Below are 22,218 nucleotides of genomic sequence, written 5' to 3' on the forward strand. Positions count from 1 at the left end.
TTTCCAGTCCATGGAGGGTTTTGGCTGGCATGTAGGGTGGTTTCCAAAGAAATTGGAGAGTTAAGGCAGAACAGTTCCTTGTCGGGTCAACTGCGCAATCCACCACCTGCCAACTCTCTGAAGCAAGTGGACTCTGTCTGTTTCTTTGGATTGAAACTGAGGACATGCCGCGCAACACCAGTTTTGCACCCGAAAGGGGTTAGCTCATTTTGGGGTGTGCATCAAACCCCACTGTATTTCTGTAAGGTAAAGGTAAAGGGACCCCTGACCATTAGGTCCAGTCGTGGCCGACTCTGGGGTTGCGGCGCTCATCTCGCTTTATTGGCCGAGGGAGCCGGCGTACAGCTTCCGGGTCATGTGGCCAGCAAGACTAAGCCGCTTCTGGCGAACCAGAGCAGCGCACGGAAACGCCGTTTACCTTCCCGCCGGAGCGGTACCTATTTATCTACTTGCACTTGGACCTGCTTTCAAACTGCTAAGTGGGCAGGAGCAGGGACTGAGCAACGGGAGCTCACTCCGTCATTGCGGGGATTCGAAACGCCCTTTTAAAAATATAGGTCTGGGTGTTTTGCACAGCACTGGGCAGCTGTGGTTGGTGACAAATTGAGCTTCGTCATGCATTGGCACATAGGCAAATTCACTCCCATGGGAGGCAGTGAGAGCCAGCAACGTTAATGGGTATAAGAGAAGATTAGGCAAACATCCCCTCCAACGTTTCTCCCCTGAAAATAGGGACGTCCTATTCCACCCTCTCCAACATTTCTCCCGTGAAAATAAAGGTAAAGGTACCCCTGCCCGTTCGGGCCAGTCTTGCCAGACTCTGGGGTTTGTGCGCTCATCTCACTCTATAGGCCGGGAGCCAGCGCTGTCTGCAGACACATCTGGGTCACGTGGCCAGCGTGACAAGCTGCATCTGGCGAGCCAGCGCAGCACACGGAACACCGTTTGCCTAGGGACAGCGGTCCCTATTTATCTACTTGCACCCGGAGGTGCTTTCGAACTGCTAGGTTGGCAGGAGCTGGGACTGAACGACGGGAGCGCACCCCGCCGCGGGGATTTGAACCGCCGACCATGCGATCGGCAAGTCCTAGGCGCTGAGGTTTTACCCACAGCACCACCCGCGTCCCTGAAAATAGGGACGTCCTATTCCATCCCCTCCAATGTTTCTTCCGTGAAAATAGGGACGTCCTATTCCATCCCCTCCAACGTTTCTCCCCTGAAAAGAGGGACGTCCTATTCCATCCCCTCCAATGTTTCTTCCGTGAAAAGAGGGACGTCCTATTCCATCCCCTCCAACGTTTCTCCCCTGAAAAGAGGGACGTCCTATTCCACCCCCACCAACGTTTCTCCCGTGAAAATAGGGAGTTATACGACACCTTAGCCAAGCAGATAAGTAAACACACAACTTTAGAAGACATCTGAAGGCAACCCTGTAGAGAGGCGTTTTTTTAAAAAAATATTTAATGTCTGACTATATTTTTATGTCTGTTGGAAGCCGCCCAAAGTGTCTGGGGCAACCCAATCCGATGGGTGGGGTATACGTAAATAATTAGATTGTTATTATTGTTATGGAACAGGACATCTCTGTTTTCACCGGTGAAATGTTGGAGGGTTATGTTGTGTGTGTGTGAGAGAGAAAGAGAGGTGGAAACTGGAGCGGTGCTGATGAATAGCTTGGCACAGGTAGACTATCCCGGTTCGCGGAGGCTCCATTTACGGATGTGAAGCGTCCACGTGTGTGAAAGCCGGTTCGATTTTGCGTGTGGGTGTTTTGTGTGGGCACAACCCCCGGCAGCATGCCAGCCGGGCGAGGGAGAGGTGAAAGGAGATACCTTACACCTGGCTGGAAAGGATTTATCCTCCGAGGAACAGGTGAGTGAGTCTTGCAGGTATCGTCATGGGAAAGGTGCTGGCAGGTGGGGGCTTAGAGGGAGAGAGAGAGAGAAGAGGCAGAAAGACTGGCGAGAGTGGCGCTCCCTTGTCAGTCAATCCAGATTTCAAGAGCCGCCCAGGTGTCTTGGCAGTGCCAACCTCACCTCTCTGCCACATCTAGCAAATCGCTCGAGGGCCTCAAAGACATCCCTGGCAGAGGGTATATCTCACCTGTCCCTGGGGAGGGAAGCAGGTAAGGTGTGCCAACTCCCGGTTGCTATGGAGCCGCCGGGTTTTGAGCTGCGCCCTTAATGAGGACCCTGGGGCAGTCGTGGGGAGGGGAGGAAAAAATAAACGAGGAAAATGGAGATAATTTCTTCCCCACCGCCCTAAGACCTTAAGAAGAGGCTGACTGCCGCTGGATCGGGATCTATCTAAGTCCAGGATCGTGCCTCTCGGTGGCTGAGGGGATGCCTCGACGGGGAGCCCCGCAAGCAGTGAGAAATTTTCCACCTTTATTCAGGTTTTTTGAGCCGTTTGGGTACAATCAGAACAGGGAAACGTGGGAAATGCAAGGATACAGAGGTTGATTTTGATAGCCGCGAGGCGGGAGGGAAGGAAGTCGCTAGGCTCTGAAGATAATGGTGATGTGAATGTATATAATTAGATGGAAAATAAATAAAAATTGTATCCAAAAAATAAAGCCCGCAAGCAGAATCGTACTGCAGCGGTGATTTCCCCCTTTGTGCCCATGAATGGTGCAAACCTCTATTTTTCCTAGGGGAAAATTTGGGGGGACTCACCGCAAAGTTTGTTTGTTTATTGAGGGCCCCATTTCAGTGCCACCCAGGCGGTGGAGAAATCTAAGATGCGATTACCGTGTTTTTTGCTCTATAAAAAGTAAGGGGAAATGTGTGTGCGTCTTATGGAGCGAATGCAGGCTGCGCAGCTATCCCAGAAGCCAGAACAGCAAGAGGGATTGCTGCTTTCACTGCGCAGCGATCCCTCTTGCTGTTCTGGCTGTTCTGAGATTCAGAATATATTTTTCCTTGTTTTCCTCCTCCAAAAACTAGGTGCGTCTTGTGGTCTGGTGCGTCTTATAGAGCGAAAAATGCGGTAATAAACTCTAGGAGACAATGATCAGCCTCAACTTTGCTGTTTACAGATATAGGTGGGACATTAGGTGTATCAAAAAAAGGAGGAAGAGGAAGAATTATTTGGTTTTTAGAAAGTTAAGGGAACTCAATTCACCCTGAGTTTCTGCTCCAAAAATAATAACCCCGGTGCAATCCATGTGAGTTTGTCAGGGATTGTGGGAAATAGATGACTCATCAGAGCAGGATTGGAGTGATTCTGCAATTACAGGATTCTGCGATTGCGAAGGAAGGGAGTTGAGGATTCAAGTAGGCTGATGTTTACATGGTCTCCAGGTAATGCAAGGCGACGTTTAGGATTGGCAAAAGGAACTGGATATTATTGGGCTGGAGACAGTGTTTGTCTCTCTGTGTTTTGGGGCCGTTGCAGGAATCCTAAGATGTCAAAACGATAAAATAAATGTTCATAAACACACGGGGTATTCTGAAATGCAACCCTGAATCCATTTTCGACTGTCTTAAATGACCCCGCAGTAGAAGGAATTATCTGGGGAAGAATAGGTTTTGGTTTTGTTTTCAATATGTCAGTCTTGTTAAATAAATAAACTGCTATCAGCTGCTTGGGGTGAACTGCAAAACTGGTCCGGCAAGTATCTTTTAAGCAGAGCAGACAGTCCGCAGAGCATCTTCTGTCCATCAACAGGTATAAATTTGTGAGCAGGATTCAAAAGGATGACCCAGAACGGTCAAGTCAGGGCAATCAGCAAACATTTACAGAACTCTTGGCAGACAAGAGAGAAGCCACACTCTCAAATTTCCACTGTAGACGGCCTTTTTCTGCGACACCATACTCTCCAACGTTTCTCCTGGAAGCTGTGTGCGGACAAACGCCAGCTTTTGGTTTGGGAACGGAATTTCCGGAACGGATTAAGTTTGAGAGCCAAGGGACCACTGTATTTAAAAAAAAAAAAAAAATGCAACGTACAGAGTCTTCTAAAGGAAACATACACCCCAACAGCCCACCTCCAGCTGAGACACAGAGTCCATCCATTTCCACCTTGTTTTATGAGGCATGACGGGGACAGATTGAAATTTGCCTATTCAAAGGACTGGCTAAACATCAAAGAGAAAAATTATCCTGCGGAATCATGCCAAATGCCTTCTCTGTTTACCAGAATCTTCCAGGTCTGTGTGTGTGTGTGTGTGTGTGTGTGTGTGTGTGTGTGTGTGTGAACTTCTCAGTTCAAAGATCTCCAGAATTCTTTTGCTGGGATTCCTCCATTGCAGGGGTCAGACTGGATGACCTCTGGAGGGACCCATTCAATTCCGCAATTCTAGGATTCTACGAAATGCTGTTACAGCAGCTTGAAAGCAGCATAAGGTGGGACCCAGTTTTTAACATTGTTAAAAACGCCCATTTTCCCATAAACCTGTTCGGCTAGTTTATACGTTCAGCATCCTTTCTGGAATAAGTGAACTTAATGGACCAACTTTTCTCTCTATTATTTTTATTATCTTTATTGCATTTTTAAAAAATTACGGAGAAAGCGTGAATTAAGCATGACATCCAAATATTCAAAAAGAAAAAGGAAAATATACGGAAAAAGTAAAAATATAAAAAGGAAAGGAAAAGGAAAAAGAAAGAAAAATGATAAATAATAAAAAACGAAAAAGAACGAGTCGAGCGCACAAAATTGTTCAAAGGATACAAAGCGAAATGCTGAAACGAGCTTTCGGTATTCACGAAAATAAGCGGAATATTCTGTAGAATGCGTCAAGTAAATGGTTCTTTTCGTCGCTGCTGCTAAGGGGTGGCGAATCTGACCCAAATACATGACTGGTGCAGTCTGTCTAATCTGCCTCTCTGCCCATCTCTTTGATTTCTAGGGACCAAAATGGCCAACCAGGATGACTCCAAATCCCAACCAGGTAGCTGAGAACTTGGACCTGAGCTTGCTTTTTTCCTCTTCCCTCCCAACCTGCTTTCCTTTTATGTCATGGTTTTTTACATTGGAAGCCTGAGGATTCCTTCCTTCCTTCCTTCCTTCCTTCCTTCCTTCCTTCCTTCCTTCCTTCCTTCCTTCCTTCTCTCTTTCTCTCTTTCTCTCTTTTCCCCTTCCTTCCTTCCTCCCTCCCTCCCTCTTTCTTTCTTTCTTTCTTTCTTTCTTTCGCTCTTTCGCTCTTTCGCTCTTTTTCTCTTCCTTCCTTCCTTTCCTTTCCTTCCTTTCGTTCTTCCTTTCTCTCTTTCTCTCTTTCACAATTTGTGAGCCACTCTGAAAGCCATCTGTGACTGAAGAGTGGGATTTTTAAAACCAAAAAGAATAATAAGAACCAGTCTTTAAATTACGTATATTAAGAGGGAGACAGAGACCTAGCAAACGGTCTCTGTGAACCTCAAACTAAGCGCTCCAGATTAATTGGAGGGGTGGGGGTTCTGGAGCTCTCACGATATCCCAGGGTTCTAGACTTCTGTCTGCTTTGGTTTATAGACCTCACTTGCTATTTCAGGGTACTGGGCTCATTTGTGCTCTGGACATCCATTTCCCCCTTTACGGTTCTAGGTGCCTCTTGGTTTCTAGATCTCTCTAGCTGTGTTCCAGGCATCTCTTTTCTCTCATGGGGTTCTAGGCTGCTCTCTGCAAGCAGTGCTGCCTCTGATCTTCTTCCTACCTCTCTTTATCCAGATTTCACCTGGATCGTGAAGGCGAACGACCGGGCATACCACGAGCAGTTTCACACGACCTACGCCTGGTGCCTGAAGAAGAGAAAATACGCTGTAAGGAAATGGAACCTCTGTTCTATTGATCTTGTAGCTTATGGCAAGTCCAGTTCCGTCCCCTTCCCCAAAGCCTCGGTGCTTACTGCAAATTATATTTCCTTTTCTTAAGCAGCGGAGTCACTGCAGCTTGGACAAAACATGACTCGGTTCTAGAAGGGGCCGGCCTAAGCGTTAGGCAACCTGCAGTAACAAGATCCTTAATAATAATAATAATTTATTTATAGCTCGCACATCTGGCTGAGTTTCCCCAGCCACTCTGGGCGGCTCCCAATCAAGTGTTAAAAACAGTCCAGTGTTAAATATTAAAAACTTCCCTGAACAGGGCTGCCTTCAGATGTCTTCTGAATGTCAGGTAGTTGTTTATCGCTTTGACATCTGACGGGAGGGCGTTCCACAGGGCGGGTGCCACCACCGAGAAGGCCCTCTGCCTGGTTCCCTGTAACCTCACTTCTCACAATGAGGGAACCGCCAGAAGGCCCTCAGAGTTGGACCTCAGTGTCCAGGTAGAACGATGGGGGTGGAGACGCTCCTTCAGGTATACTGGGCCGTTTAGGGCTTTCAAGGTCAGCACCAACACTTTGAATTGTGCTCGGAAATGTACTGGGAGCCAATGTAGGTCTTTCAGGACCAGTGTTATGTGGTCCTGGCGGCCACTCCTAGTCCCCAGTCTGGCTGCCACATTCTGGATTAGACTGTCTGGCCAGAGTGGTGCATGCTCTGGTTATCTCCTGCTTGGACAACTAATCCAGAATGTGGCAGCCAGACTGGGGACTGGGAGCGGCCGCCGAGACCATATAACACTGGTCTTGAAAGATCTACATTGGCTCCCAGGACGTTTCTGAGCACAATTCAAAGTGTCGGTGCTGACCTTGAAAGCCCTAAACGGCCCAGTATCCCCGAAGGAGCGTCTCCACCCCCATCTTTCAGCCCGGACACCTGGGTCCATCTCCCGAGGGCCTTCTGGCGGTTCCCTCACTGCGAGAAGCCAAGTTACAGGGAACCGGGCAGAGGGCCTTCTCGGTGGTGGCACCCGCCCTGTGGAACGCCCTCCCACCAGATGTCAAAGAGAACAACAACTACCAGACTTTTAGAAGACATCTGAAGGCAGCCCTGCTTAGGGAAGCTTTTAATGTTTGATGTATTAGAGTATTTTAATATTTTTTGGAAGCCGCCCAGAGTGGCTGGGGAAGCCCAGCCAGATGGGCGGGGTATAAATAATAATATATTATTATTATTATTATTATTATTATTATTATTATTATTATTAAACTCAAATAAGTCTCAGAACACACATCTTTATCTATTTATTTTTGTCCTTCCACCTTCGTGTTCAGGACAACGGCATCAAGACAGCCAAGTATAACGTCCTCACCTTTCTCCCGCTTAACTTGTATGAACAACTTCATCGGCTGGTTAATATATACTTCATCTTCATCATCCTCCTGCAGGTAAGGGGCTTCTCATGTATTTGGGAACGGGGGTGTCCCAAAGTGGAATTCTGGAGCAAGCCAATGGGTTGTGTGTGTGTCAGTGACCCCTGGCGCCTATTGCTTCAAGCATCAAGACCTGAGTGATCTTCAAAGAAACAGATATAAAATACAGCTGTACCTTGGTTTACGAACATCTCCGTTGACGAACATTTTGGTTTACGAATGCCGTAAACCCGGAAGTACAGTGGTACCTTGCTTCTCAAACTTTATCCGTTCTCGGAGCCCGTTCCAGAACCAAAGGGTTCCAAAACCGAGGCGCGCTTTCCCATAGGAAGTAACGCAAAACGGATTAATCCGTTCCAGACTTTTAAAAACAGGCATTTAACGTGAACTTTACTGTCTAACAAGACCATTGATCCATAGAATGAAAGCAATAGTTAATGCGCTGTAAAGGTAAAGGGACCCCTGACCATTAGGTCCAGTCATGACCGACTCTGGGGTTGCGGTGCTCATCTCGCTTTATTGGCCGAGGGAGCCGGCGTACAGCTTCTGGGTCCTGTGGCCAGCAGGACTAAGCCGCTTCTGGCGAACCAGAGCAGCGCACGGAAACGCCGTTTACCTTCCCGCCGGAGCAGTACCTATTTATCTACTTGCACTGGTGTGCTTTCGAACTGCTAGGTGGGCAGGAGCAGGGACCGAGCAACGGGAGCTCACCCCGTCATTGCGGGGATTCGAACCGCCGACCTTCTGATCAGGAAGTCCTAGGCTCTGTGGTTTAAATAAGACCGTATTGTAGATGATAAAAATTAAAGCTAATTTCCCCCCCTTACCTAGACTGATGACGGTCATTGTTTGGATGGAGGGCTTTTATCCATTTCTGCAGTCACACAGTCAATCAATCAGTAGCTGAACTGGGTTCCAAACCATTGTGAGAAATCTCCGAATATTCATTGTTCCTGGCTTGTCTTCTGTTTCAGACTGTTCCCCAGATCTCCACGCTTCCCTGGTTTGCTCTCCTCTTCCCCCTCACGCTCCTGCTGTCCATCAGAGGCGTCCGAGACCTGATTGATGACATTGTAAGTCTGGGTTGGCCCGTTGGGGACCCCTCATAGCTCTCTCGCCCACAAATTTAATCTTATCAGGGTTCCCTTTTCAGACAATATAGGAACAGGGCTTTTAGTGCTTTTAGTTGGAGGGTGCATGGCAGCTAACAGATTGAGGTTGAATCCTGACAAGACAGAAGGACTGTTTTTGGGGTACAGGAGGCGGGCAGGTGTGGAGGACTCCCTGGTCCTGAATGGGGTGACTGTGCCCCCGAAGGTGCGCAGCCTGGGGGTCATTCTGGACTCACCGCTGTCCATGGAGGCACAGGTCAGTTCTGTGTCCAGGGCAGCTCCATCTGGTACGCAGGATGAAACCCTCCCTGCCCGCAGACTGTCTGGCCAGAGTGGCGCATGCTCTGGTTATCTCCTGCTTGGACTACTGCCATGCGCTCTCCGTGGGGCTGCCTTTGAAGGTGACCCGGAAACTGCAACTAATCCAGAATGTGGCAGCTGGACTGGGGACTGGGGGCAGCCGCCGAGACCACATAACACCGGTCCTGAAAGACCTACATTGGCTTTCAAGATGTTTCGGAGCACAATTCAAAGTGTTGGTGCTGACCTTGAAAGCCCTAAACGGCCTCGGTCCAGTATACCTGAAGGAGCGTCTCCACCCCCATCGTCCAGCCCGGATACCAGGGTCCAGCTCCAAGGGCCTTCTGGCAGTTCCCTCCCTGCGAGAAGCGACTTTACAGCGAACCTGGCAGAGGGCCTTCTCGGTGGTGGCGCCCTCCCATCAGATGTCAAGGAAACAACTACCGGGCTTTTAGAAGGCATCTGAAGGCAGCCCTGTTTAGGGAAGCTTTTAATGTTTAATAGACCATTGTATTTGAATATTTTGTTGAAAGCCGCCCAGAGTGGCTGGGGAAACCTAGCCAGATGGGCGGGGTATAAATAATAAGTTGTTGCTGTTGTTGTTAGTCTGCACATCCTGGGAATTTATGTAGGGCAGGCAGGATAAACCTGGCCTTTATGACTATATAGTATTGGCAACGAAAATAATCTTTTTTCTCTCCTCCTTTCACTCCGCAGGGCCGTCATCATAGCGACTGGGAGATCAACAGCCGCCCTTGCGAGATTTTGACGGGGAAAAGGTGAGGAGAGCTGGAAGAGAAGGGAGAGGGGTCTTCCGTGCTGCCAGGTACCCATCGGGGAAGCCCCCCAGCGGCTGGCATTCAGGGGCCATTGACTGTCTTGAGACTGGACCACCCCTGCCCTTCACCCTCGCTCTCCTTTACAGCTGCTCAGCTCCACGGAGTTTCTCAGCGGCAAGTGTGGGGCTGAACAGTTGAGCCCCACGGTGGTGGTGGTGGTGGGGAGGGTGTCAAGCCACAGCATGAGCCTCTTCCCTTTCGTGTGCACGGCTGGCTCCTGAAGGCAGCTGATTCTCTCTCCTTCTTCCCTCCAACCCAGTTTCATCCAGAAGAAATGGCGGGATATCTGCGTGGGTGATATCGTCTGCCTCCGTAAGGACAGCATTGTGCCTGTAAGTTCCTTCCTCCCCTTCCTTCCTTCCCTCCCTTTCTCCTTCATTCCTTCGTTCCTTTGTTCGTACATTCGTTTGTTTCTTCCCTCCTTCCCTCCCTTTCTCCTTCGTTCCTTCATTTGTTCCTTCCTCCCTCCCTCCCTCCCTCCCTTCTTTCCTTTCCCCCTTCCTTCCTTCCTCCCTCCCTCCCTCCCTTTCTCTTTCCTTCCTTCCTTCCTTCCTGCCTGCCTGCCTTCTCTCTCTCTCTCTCTCTCTCTCCTTCCTTCCTTCCTTCCTTCCTTCCTTCCTTCCTTCCTTCCTTCCTTCCTTCCTTCCTCCCTCCCTCCCTCCCTCCCTCCCTCCCCCTTCCCTTCCTTCTTTCCTTCCCTCCCTCCCTCCCTCCCTTTCTCTTTCCTTCCTTCCTTCCTTCCTTCCTTCCTCCCTCCCCCCTTCCCTTCCTTCTTTCCTTCCCTCCCTCCCTCCCTCCCTCCCTTTCTCTTTCCTTCCTTCCTTCCTTCCTTCCTTCCTTCCTTCCTGCCTGCCTGCCTGCCTGCCTGCCTTCCCTCTCTCTCTCTCTCTCTCTCTCTCTCTCTCTCTCTCTCTCTCTCCCCCTCCCCCTCTCCCTCTCCCTCTCCCTTTCCTTCCTTCCTTCCCTCCCTCCCTCCTTCCCTCCCTTTCTTGGTGGATGGCTGAAAGGATGCCTGAATTTACTCTGGGAAAGAGGTCCATGGCTGCTTTGGCCCAATCGGCCAGTCCGTGGGCAATAGTTCCCAACCCCCTGCGCTATTTACAACTGCTCAGCCCACCAGGGAGCCTCTCTCAGGTGTTCTGCTCTCGATTTCTGCAGGCGGACCTCCTCTTGCTCTCCAGCACCGAGCCAAACAGCCTCTGCTACGTGGAGACGATGGACATTGACGGGTAAGGCTGCTTCTTACGTTGTTTTCTTCTTTTTAAGCCATCGCTGCCATTCTGGGCTGGGGTTGAGCGCTCCTCTGTGCACCTCCCTCTATCTGAGAGAATTTCCCCTATAAACAAATCCCTGTAAATGAATAGGCTCATCGTTCACAGACGGCCTGAGGTTTCCCCCCACTGATAAATTCCCTCTCCATCCTTCTTTCGCAGAGAGACCAACCTGAAGTACCGGCAAGCTCTCTTGGTGACGCATGAGCAGTTGACCAACGATGGGAGCATGGCTGCTTTTGACGGTGAGTGTCAGTCGCCAGGACCTCCTGGCAAATAGAAGGGGAAGAAATGGAGGCAGTGAGAGATTTTACTTTTTTGGGCTCCATGATCACTGCAGATGGTGACAGCAGTCACGAAATTAAAAGACGCCTGCTTCTTGGGAGAAAAGCAATGACAAACCTAGACAGCGTCTTAAAAAGCAGAGACATCACCTTGCCAACAAAGGTCCGTATAGTTCAAGCTATGGTTTTCCCACTAGTGATGTACGGAAGTGAGAGCTGGACCATCAAGAAGGCTGATGGCCGAAGAATGGATGCTTTTGAATTCTGGTGCTGGAGGAGACTCTTGAGAGTCCCATGGACTGCAAGAAGACCCAACCTCTCCATTCGGAAGGAAATCAGCCCTGAGTGCTCACTGGAAGGACAGATCCTGAAGCTGAGGCTCCAAGACTTTGGCCTCCTCATGAGAAGAGAAGACTCCCTGGAAAAGACCCTGATGCTGGGAAAGATGGAGGGCAGAAGGAGAAGGGGACGACAGAGGACGAGATGGTGGGACAGTGTTCTCAAAGCTACCAGCATGAGTCTGACCAAACTGGGGGAGGCAGTGGAAGACAGGAGGGCCTGGCGTGCTCTGCTCCAGGGGGTCACGGAGAGGCGGACACCACTAAAAGATTAAACAACAACAGCAACTTTTCATTCTCAAAAGTTTTCCACTGGTGTTTAGCGCTTTATGCTGTTGATTCCTTGGAATGCGTGTGCATGTGTTTTCTGCTTTGTGGTTTTCTTAAGCTAGATATTTAGTCCAAGTAATCATTATCATCATCATCTTTGGCGATTACTCATGTATTTTGCTGGAAGATGCCCAGAGTGGCTGGGGAAATCCAGCCAGATGAGCAGGGTATTAATTATTACTATTATTATTATTATTATTATTATTATTATTATTATTATTACTAATGATTGCATGTCGCAGAAGGAAAGAGGGAGTCTCTGGACAGCAGAAAGACAAAACTTAATTTTTCGCCTCTCCTTTTTCTAAACTCCGCAGGGGTAATCACTTGCGAGGAGCCGAACAGCCGGATGCACAGTTTTGTGGGGACGTTGGATTGGCATGGAGAGAAATATTCCCTCGACAGTGAGAAACTCTTGTTGCGGGGCTGCAAGGTGCGCAACACAGAGGCCTGCTATGGCCTCGTCATCTACGCAGGTGAGCTGAGTCCTGTCTTTGCAGCATGGCCTTATCTACCTACTTCATTGGTTTCGATTTGTTCGGCGCTTTTCTCACAGAGGGTCCCCAAAACGCCCACCTTAAAAACCCACCTTCCCTTGGAAGGTTCAGGGCAGCTAAGAGAAACCCCTTCATGCAAGTTAACCTGTGGAACTCACTTCCACAGGGAGCAGCGATGCTCACTGACTTAAAAAGAGGGTTACGCAACGTACAGATTTTTTTAAAAAATTATCGCAAGGGATTCCTGCAAATCTAAGGCATTCATGCTGGTATATTCCTTTTTATGCATGCTTTTACTTAACAACACGCTTTTCGTAAATCTCGTGGTTTGGAGAGGTGCATCGCAAAATTCGGATCGGCGCAAATTTCGAAGGGGGGCAGATCTCACGCTGTTTCAGAAAGGGCGAATTTGCTAGATTTGCCCCCATCCAGATTCTCCCCCTCGTCCCTACGCAGAGTAGACCCATTGGAATGAATGGACACGGCTAACTTAGGTCCGTTTATTTAAAAGGGTTCGCTGTGAGTCGAGCGTAGTTGGCTACAATCTATGCACAGCCCTGATATTTTGTGAAAGTACAGAAATACTTTATATATATCTTAAAAAGCAGAGACATCACCTTGCCAACAAAGGTCCGTATAGTTAAAGCCAAGGTTTCCCCAGTAGTGATGTATGGAAATGAGAGCTGGACCATCAAGAAGGCTGACGGCCGAAGAATGGATGCTTTTGAATCCTGGTGCTGGAGGAGACTCTTGAGAGTCCCATGGACTGCAAGAAGATCAAACCTCTCCATTCGGAAGGAAATCAGCCCTGAGTGCTCACTGGAAGGACAGATCCTGAAGCTGAGGCTCCAAGACTTTGGCCACCTCAGGAGAAGAGAAGACTCCCTGGAAAAGACCCTGATGCTGGGAAAGATGGAGGGCGCAAGGAGAAGGGGACGACGGAGGACGAGATGGTGGGACAGTGTTCTCGAAGCTACCAGTGTGAGTTTGACCAAACTGCGGGAGGCAGTGGAAGACAGGAGTGCCTGGCGTGCTCTGGTCCAGGGGGTCACGAAGAGTCGGACACGACTAAACGACTAAACAACAACAACATATATAAAGTTAGGCCCCTGGCGATGCTGCAAGCTGCACTGGCTGCCGGTGGAGTACAGGGTCAGATTTAAGGTGCTGGTTTTGACCTTTAAAGCCCTTCACGGCCTAGGACCCTCGTACCTACGGGACCGCCTCTCCTGGTATGCCCCACGGAGAGCCTCAAGGTCCATAAATAGCAACACCCTAGTGGTCCCGGGCCCTAAGGAAGTTAGATTGGCTTCAACCAGAGCCAGGGCCTTTTCAGCACTGGCCCCAACTTGGTGGAACGCTCTGTCTCATGAGACCAGGGCCCTGCAGGATCTGATTTCTTTCCGCAAGGCCTGTAAGACAGAGTTGTTCTGCCTGGCCTTTGGCTTGGAGCCAATTTGATTCCCTCCGCCCCCTTTTTCTTTTTTCTTTTCCTTCTCCTGCAATGAGGCTTCATTTTAATATTTTAATGTTCCATTATTTTAATGTTGTATTTTATTTTTGTTTTTAAGTTGTAATCACTCATCTTGTTTTTATTATTGCTTGTAAGCCGCTCTGAGCCCGGCCTTGGCTGGGGAGGGCGGGGTATAAATAAAAAAATATTATTATTATTATTATTATTATTATTATTATTATTATTATTATTACAATGTCGGTGTGCCTATCCTGAGCTGAGCATTGCAAAAGACGTTGCCGAAACGCCTTTTCCTTTGCCGAAATTCCGCAACATAAAGGCTCTATTCTTCCTCCTTTTCCCCTCTCAACCCTGTGCCCTGGGCTGACTTCTGAAAGCAGGAAGCATTAAGAAACTCGCCGTACCAGTTTTCCCCAGGCCTTTACTGACGCCTAATCTCACGACAGATCTCTGGCCACACCGGGTAACAGCAGCAGCAATGCGGAGGCAGTTTAGGAAAGATTACGAGCCAGTTTGACACGGTTTCTTGACACACACACAAGAGAGAAGCAGCTGCGATGGTCCGGGGTAGCCAAAGTCCCGCCCTGCAAATTATTATTAATTATTATAATTATCATTGTGGGACTACAACTCCCATCGTCCATTTCCACTCTCCCACTGAGCATGCTAAAAGGTAAAGGGACCCCTGACCATTAGGTCCAGTCGTGGCCGACTCTGGGGTTGCGGCGCTCATCTCGCTTTATTGGCTGAGGGAGCCGGTGTACAGCTTCCGGGTCATGTGGCCAGCAGGACTAAGCCGCTTCTGGCGAACCAGAGCAGCGCACGGAAACGCCGTTTACCTTCCCGCCGGAGTGGTACCTATTTATCTACTTGCACTTTGACGTGCTTTCAAACTGCTAGGTGGGCAGGAGCAGGGACCGAGCAACGGGAGCTCACCCCGTCATTGCGGGGATTTGAACTGCCAACCTTCTGATCGGCAAGTCCTAGGCTCTGTGGTTTAACCCACAGCACCGCCCGGGTCCCACTGAGCGTACTAGAGCCCTCCAAAAGTCACAAGCGCTACCTGCTTTCTTGGAGTTGAAGTTGCACGGTGCAAAGATGGAGTTTGCAAAAACACCCTCCACAGACTTGGCTGAGTGTCAGGCCTAATGAGTGGAGCAGCTCTTTCCTCCATGAACCTCAGTTAAAGAGATCGATAGTCCCTGCCTCCTCCCCAGGGCTTTTCCCAAGCAATCGGAGACTGCGCCTGAATGCAGCCAACGTCTCCTCCGCCCTTTTCATGCCTCTCCTGGTTCTAGGTTGTCACAGAAAGAGGGGAGACTCTTGTGCCTCTTCCCCAGCCAAACTCATCTCTGCCTCTTGGCCTCCCTCCTCTCCAGCCTTCTGGAGTTTTCATTTTTACTTTTCAAGTTTATACATTTCATTAGTTTTGCAGCCAATTTTCACAGGAGAAATGTTGGAGGGGATGGGATAGGATGTCCCTATTTTCATCAGAGAATTGTATTCAAACGTCTCTCCTCCGCAGGCTTCGATTCCAAAATCATGAAAAACTGTGGGAAAATCAAGTTGAAGAAGACCAAACTCAGCCATCTGATGGATCGCTTGGTGCTACTGGTAAAAATATTTGGCTGTCCCTCCCTGATATTTGTGTGTATCTCCTCACCCATGGGAGCTGGAAGTTTTCTTTTCTTTTCTTTTCTTTTCTTTTCTTTTCTTTTCTTTTCTTTTCTTTTCTTTTCTTTTCTTTTCTTTTCTTTTCCATTCCATCCCCTCCAACGTTTCTCCCCTGAAAAGAGGGACGTCCTATTCCATCCCCTCCAACGTTTCTCCCCTGAAAAGAGGGACGTCCTATTCCCTCCCCTCCAACGTTTCTCCCCTGAAAATAGGGACGTCCTCTTCCGTCCCCTCCAACGTTTCTCCCCTGAAAATAGGGACGTCCTATTCCCTCCCCTCCAACGTTTCTCCCCTGAAAATAGGGACGTCCTATTCCCTCCCCTCCAACGTTTCTCCCCTGAAAATAGGGACGTCCTATTCCATCCCCTCCAACGTTTCTCCCCTGAAAATAGGGACGTCCTATACCATCCCCTCCAATGTTTCTCCTGTGAAAATAGGGACGTCCTATTCCATCCCCTCCAATGTTTCTACCATGAAAATAGGGACGTCCTATTCTATCTCCTCCAACATTTCTCCTAAGGAAAAGTGGGACATTCTGGCATAAAATCAGAAACCGGGACGGCTTCTGTAAATCCAGGACTGTCCATGGAAAACTGGGACACTTGGAGGGTCTGGAGTTGGGAGTGACTGGCCCAGAGTCTTCTCCCCACGAAGGGCTGACCCTTCTTCGCTTCTCTCCACAGATCACCATCTCACTCTTCCTCATCTCCTTCGGCCTGGCGGTCGGATCCGGAGTCTCTGCCGAGAGGTTCCGGGAACAGCATTCCTACCTCTTTGCTTTCTACAGCACCACGAGCTCAATCCAATACGCCTTCTTTGCCTTCTGGGGCTTCCTCATCCTCCTCAGCCTGGTCATCCCCATGTCTATGCTCATCACGTAAGTCGTCAGCCGCCTCCTCTTCCTCGGACGGCTGTGATCGGAGAGGCATGGGAGGAGCGTGTCTTAGCATGGACTGTCTCACTCGGGCCCATATTGACTGGTTGGCGGGAGTGTAGGGTCAGCCAACGAGGACAATGGGGGTTGAACTATACAACCCCTGGAAACTCTACAATTCCATTGTTCAGTGGTACCTCGGGTTAAGAACTTAATTCGTTCCGGAGGTCTGTTCTTAACCTGAAACCGTCCTTAACCTGAAGCACCACTTTAGCTAATAGTGCCTCCTGCTGCCACCGTGTGATTTCTGTTCTCATCCGGAAGCAAAGTTCTTAATGTGAGGTACTATTTCTGGGTTAGCGGGGTCTGTAACCTGAAGCGTATGTAACCTGAGGTACCACTGTATACCACTTTTCCTGGGAGCATAACATTTCTCGTTGGCTAACTCCTTAGTCAATCACAGCAACGTCCCCACAGACTGGAGGGCAGTACAGGAACGGAGTTGTGCAACATCCCCTCCAACGTTTCTCCCCTGAAAAGAGGGACGTCCTATTCCATCCTCTCCAACGTTTCTCCTATGAAAATAGGGATGTCCTATTCCATCCTCTCCAACATTTCTACAGTGAAAATAGGGACGTCCTATTCCATCCTCTCCAACATTTCTCCCATGAAAATAGGGACGTCCTATTCCATCCTCTCCAACATTTCTCCCATGAAAATAGGGACGTCCTATTCCATCCCCTCCAACATTTCTCCCGTCAAAATAGGGACATTGCCCAGCCACGGTGGGCACCTCCCAACAGAATATTAAAAACACGATAAAACAACAAACATCAAAAACTTCCCTAAACAGGGCTGCCTTCGGATGTCTTCTGAAAGTCAGATAGTTGCTTATTTCCTTGACATCTGAAGGGAGGGTGCCACCACCAAGAAGGCCCTCTGCCTGGTTCCCTCTAACTTCGCTTCTCACAGTGAGGGAACCACCAGAAGACCGTGGGATCTGAGTGGCAATGGTGACAACAGGATGCTCGATTTAGAAAGGCCCTTATCGCAGAATCATAGAATTGTAGAGTTGGAAGGGACCTTCAAGGTTCATCTAGTCCAGTGTTTCCCAACCTTGGGCCTCCAGCTGTTTTTGAACTACAATTCCCACCATCCCTGACCACTGGTCTTGCTAGCTAGGGATGATGGGAGTTGTAGTCCAAAAACAGCTGGAGGCCCAAGGTTGGGAAACACTGATTAGTCGAACCCCACAAAAGCATCCAGGTCAGGACCTCTGCTTTGAAACCTCCTAGGAAGGGGAATCATAGAATCATAGAGTTGGAAGAGACCACAAGGGCCATCAAGTCCAACCCCCTGCCAAGCAGGAAACACCATCAGAGCACTCCTGACATATGGTTGTCAAGCCTCTGCTTAAAGACCTCCAAAGCAGGAGACTCCACCACACTCCTTGGCAGCAAATTCCACTGTCGAACAGCTCTTACTGTCAGGAAGTTCTTCCTAATGTTTAGGTGGAATCTTCTTTCTTGTAGTTTGGATCCATTGCTCCGTGTCCGCTTCTCTGGAGCAGCAGCAGAAAACAACCTTTCTCCCTCCTCTATGTGACATCTTTTATATATTTGAAGATGGCTATCATATCTCCCCTTAACCTCCTCTTCTCCAGGCTAAACATGCCCAGCTCCCTTAGCCGTTCCTCATAAGGCATCGTTTCCAGGCCTTTGACCATTTTGGTTGCCCTCCTCTGGACACGTTCCAGTTTGTCAGTGTCCTTCTTGAACTGTGGTGCCCAGAACTGGACACAGTACTCCAGGTGTGGTCTGACCAGAGCAGAATACAGTGGCACTATTACTTCCCTTGATCTAGATGCTATACTCCTATTGATGCAGCCCAGAATTGCATTGGCGTTTTTAGCTGCTGCGTCACACTGTTGGCTCACGTCAAGTTTGTGGTCAACCAAGACTCCTAAATCCTTTTCACATGTACTGCTCTCAAGCCAGGTGTCACCAGGGAGTCCACAAGCTAGGAGAACCATTCTGATGTTCAGTAGATTGTTCCAGCTTTGCGCCACAAGCCACAAAATTCTTCTTTGCCCATTCAGTGATCGTGGATTTGTTCTTCCCGGCGCAGGTTCGAATTCATATACCTGGTCAACAGTTGTTTCATCAACTGGGACAGAGAAATGTACTACGCTCCAAAGGACATGCCAGCGAAAGCTCGGAGCACCAGTCTGAATGACCAGCTGGGGCAGATAGAATACGTCTTCTCGGATAAGACGGGGACGTTGACCCAGAACATCATGACCTTCAAGAAATGTTGTATCAACGGGGTGATATACGGTAAAGTCCCATTGGGATCTCACTGGGATTTGGGAAAAAGTCCTACATTTCTGTCTAGGCAAGCTTCAGAATGGGCAGGGCGACAAATGCATTTTTTTAACCTTTTGCGCGCCAGGGTAGCTTTTGCACACTCTTTTAAAAAATCATTTATTTGGTTTTCCAAATTAAAATTTTAAAGTCCAACTTACAACTTCAAAACAAGATCCCAAGGAATCTCTCAGACTTCCCTGCTCCTCCCCTTTGTGGGTCCTGTTGCAAATCATTTCCTCTTGCACTTTTCACGATAATCCAGAATCTTTTCACCTCTCCATTGTGTCCAAAATTCGCCATTAAACTACAAGTGATATTTACAGTCCTGCTAACCATTTTAACCGTTTTACAATGGTTTTTAAGATTAGCTATAATTTCCTCCCCCCCCCCATTCCTTCTTAACATTTTGGTCTTCCTGATTTCTGATTCTTCCTTTTGCAAATATTTGCAGGTTCGCAGAACAGCGCTCAAGACAAGTCCATGGTACGTTGCATATTCTTGCTGTAAATTACAGTGGTGCCCCGCAAGACGAATGCCTCGCAAGACGGAAAAATCCCTAGACAAAAGAGTTTTCCGTTTTGGAGGTGCTTCGCAAAACGAATCTCCTATGGGCTTGCTTCGCAAGACACAATGTCTTGCGAGTTCCTGCTGGTTTTTTTTTCCTCCCCCCTTTTCTAAGCCGCTAAGCTGCTTATCAGCTGATCCGATCAGCAGATAAGCCGCTAAAAGCAGCTAAAATCCGCTAATAGCGCTAATAGCGCTAAGTCGCTTATCAGCTGATCCGACCCTAGTTGAATTGCTGTTTGCTAAGCAAACCATAGCTTAGCATTATGTGCTAACCGAGCCACTGTTGCCACATGAAAGAGGTCTGTGCACATGAGAGCTATTGACATATTGGACTTCTATGAAGCTGGAGTGTGGGAATCTTCTCCTACCACAAGGCCCACACTGTGGAAACGTTCTTCTCTGAAAGCTTACGAGCAGCTATATTTCTGTGTGAGTGTCTGGAGGATGGATGGCAGCCAACAGATTGAGGTTGAATCCTGACAAGACAGAAGGACTGTTTCTGGGGGGACAGGGGGCGGGCGGGTGTGGGGGACTCCCTGGTCCTGAATGGGATCACTGTGCCCCTGAAGGACCAGGTGAGCAGCCTGGGAGTCATTTTGGACTCAGCGCTGTCCATGGAGGTGCAGGTCAGTTCTGTGTCCAGGGCAGCTCCATCTGGTACGTAGGATGAGACCCTCCCTGCCCACAGACTGTCTGGCCAGAGTGGTGCATGCTCTGGTTATCTCCCACTTGGACTACTGCCATGCGCTCTATGTGGGGCTACCTTTGAAGGTGACGCAGAAACTACAATTAATCCAGAATGTGGCAGCTAGACTGGGGATTGGGAGCGGCCATCAAGACCATATAACACCGGTCCTGAAAGACCTACATTGGCTCCCAGGACGTTTCCGCACACAATTCAAAGTGTTGGCATTGACCTTGAAAGCCCTAAATGGCCTCAAAGGCCCAGAATCCCTGAAGGAGCGTCTCCACCCCCATCGTCCACCCCAGACACTGAGGTCCAGCTGCGAGGGCCTTCAGGCGGTTCCCTCCCTGCGAGAAGCGAGGTTGCAGGGAACCAGGCAGAGGGCCTTCTCAGTGGTGGCACCCACCCTGTGGAACACCCTCCTATCAGATGTCAAGGAGATAAACAACTATCTGACTTTTAGAAGACATCTGAAGGCAGTCCTGTTTAGGGAAGTTTTTAATGTTTTGTCGTGTTTTAAATATATTCTGTTGGAAGCCGCCCAGAGTGGCTGGGGTATAAATAATAAATTGTTGTTGTTGTTTCTGACCTGAGTGTGTGTGAAGACGGAATCTCATGGTTTGCAGCTTCCCCAGGGTTCTTCCTCGTCATTAACCTCTTAACTTCATTTCTTCCCCTCCCCAGGAGACTGATTTGAAGTGGAACAAGTATGTGGACAGTAAGCTGGAATTTTACGACCAACAGCTCCTGGAAAACATCCGGCGAAACGACGACCCCATGGTGAAGGAATTCATGCGCCTCCTGGCAATCTGCCACACCGTCATGGTTGAGGAGAAACAGAGTGAGTGGCTGCTTTTGACTAATATAAAAGTGTAGTAAAACAGCAAGCGTTTAAAACTTTCCTGAGCAGGGCTGCCTTCAGGTGTCTTCTAAAAGTCAGACAATTGTTTATCTCCTCGACATCTGACAGGGCGGGCGCCACCACTGAGAAGGCCCTGAAAAGGTCGAAAGGTGTGCGTGTTTTCGTGAGAATGTTTCTTCACCAAAGCGTGCAAAGAGTTTATTTGGCGATCCCTCGTAGCCGAGTAAGATCTTCCATAAACACGGTTTTAGCAATGAGTCCATAAGTGACTGTGGAGGCCAATTCTGGATCCCCACGTCCTTCCACAGTGGGGACACAGTGGGTTTCCAGGCAGGAGTTGACCCCGGTGAGGGTTTGCCAAGCGTGCCTTCCTTTTAGCACGTTTCTCCCTTGCGTCCTGAGTCCGAGTGTCTTCAAAGCCCACGACACCTTTGGTAAAGGCTGTTCTCCAATTGGAGCGCTCGCAGGCCAGTGTTTCCCAATTGTTGGTGTTTATACTGCATTTTTAAAATATTGCCTGAATGCCAGCAAGGCTGAGTAAGGTAAAGGTAAAGGGACCCCTGACCATTAGGTCCAGTCATGGCCGACTCTGGGGTTGCGGCGCTCATCTCGCTTTATTGGCCGAGGGAGCCAACGTACAGCTTCCGGGTCATGTGGCCAGCAGGACTAAGCCGCTTCTGGCGAACCAGAGCAGCGCATGGAAACGCTGTTTACCTTCCCGCTGGAGCAGTACCTATTTATCTACTTGCACTTTGACATGCTTTCGAACTGCTAGGTTGGCAGGAGCTGGGACTGAGCAACGGGAGCTCACCCCATCGCGGGGATTCGAACCGCTGACCTTCTGATCGGCAAGCCCAAGCTCTGTGGTTTAACCCACCCGCGTCCCCCAGCAAGGCTGAACCAGGGTGTAATTCCATGCTCAGATCAACCCTAGTGTGAAATAAACTCTAGGTCTATGAACTAGGGTCAGCAAGGTTGAAATGGGATATAATGCGCAGCTCGTTCCATACCCTAGCAGGAAGTAAACAAAGTCATAGAATAATGAGGACTAGAATCCTCTTTGAGGAAGTGCATGTCTCTGAAAAATTTCTGGCTCCCGCTAGCTGTTGTTTCAGCTTCTCTGGCACCTGAGCGGTGCTGTTATTCTTACTTTCCCATGACAATGCCCACAGGGCTCTGGATGGAAGCCACAAACCACAGCTTGATAGTAGATACTAAGGATTTGTTTGTTTGTGTTTTTAAAACTTTTAATTATGGTACTCAGCCCAATGTAAGCAGATCCTTTCCTTGTCGAGCTAATTCCATTGCATGACCCGTTAAGTCGTTAACGGGAAAAATGCAGGGCGGCACCTCTGCCTGGCAATGAGATGGGATTTGGTGGAGAAAGACGTCTGTTTTGCAGCAAGACGAGGAAATGTTTGCAGCGCGTATTACGGACACTGCGCCTTTTGTTTCTGTTTTGAATGGCAATTCCGTTGCTTTTGTAATGCAAAGTTCAGCAGAAACGTTGATCCAGGGGTTTGGCTTGGCCCCACAACCATGGGTTTCCTAGGCCCTGGAGCCAAAA

The 22,218-nt window shown here is 49.0% G+C and overlaps 1 protein-coding gene across 5 annotated transcripts in view; it reads left to right on the forward strand.

Annotated features, from left to right (window-relative positions):
- Positions 1-22,218, forward strand: part of ATP8B3 (ATPase phospholipid transporting 8B3) — a 49,983-nt gene that overhangs the window by 6,447 nt on the left and 21,318 nt on the right. For 2 of the 5 annotated variants that reach the window (XM_082206261.1, XM_082206262.1), the window contains exons 2-15: positions 4,854-4,895; positions 5,651-5,742; positions 7,080-7,193; positions 8,153-8,251; positions 9,308-9,369; positions 9,689-9,761; positions 10,588-10,658; positions 10,863-10,945; positions 11,970-12,128; positions 15,149-15,237; positions 15,981-16,174; positions 18,299-18,507; positions 18,989-19,020; positions 20,474-20,630. In XM_082206261.1, the coding sequence (XP_082062387.1) occupies positions 4,854-4,895; positions 5,651-5,742; positions 7,080-7,193; positions 8,153-8,251; positions 9,308-9,369; positions 9,689-9,761; positions 10,588-10,658; positions 10,863-10,945; positions 11,970-12,128; positions 15,149-15,237; positions 15,981-16,174; positions 18,299-18,507; positions 18,989-19,020; positions 20,474-20,630 (1,476 nt within the window). Of the gene's footprint in view, positions 1-1,748; positions 1,873-1,914; positions 2,126-2,160; positions 2,370-4,853; positions 4,896-5,650; positions 5,743-7,079; positions 7,194-8,152; positions 8,252-9,307; positions 9,370-9,688; positions 9,762-10,587; positions 10,659-10,862; positions 10,946-11,969; positions 12,129-15,148; positions 15,238-15,980; positions 16,175-18,298; positions 18,508-18,988; positions 19,021-20,473; positions 20,631-22,218 lie in introns of those variants that run through there. The other 3 variants (XM_082206260.1, XM_082206263.1, XM_082206264.1) reach the window with 3 other exon arrangements.

The sequence above is a fragment of the Podarcis vaucheri genome (genome assembly GCF_965113315.1).
Source record: "Podarcis vaucheri genome assembly, chromosome: 18".
Taxonomy (NCBI): Eukaryota; Metazoa; Chordata; class Lepidosauria; order Squamata; family Lacertidae; genus Podarcis; species Podarcis vaucheri.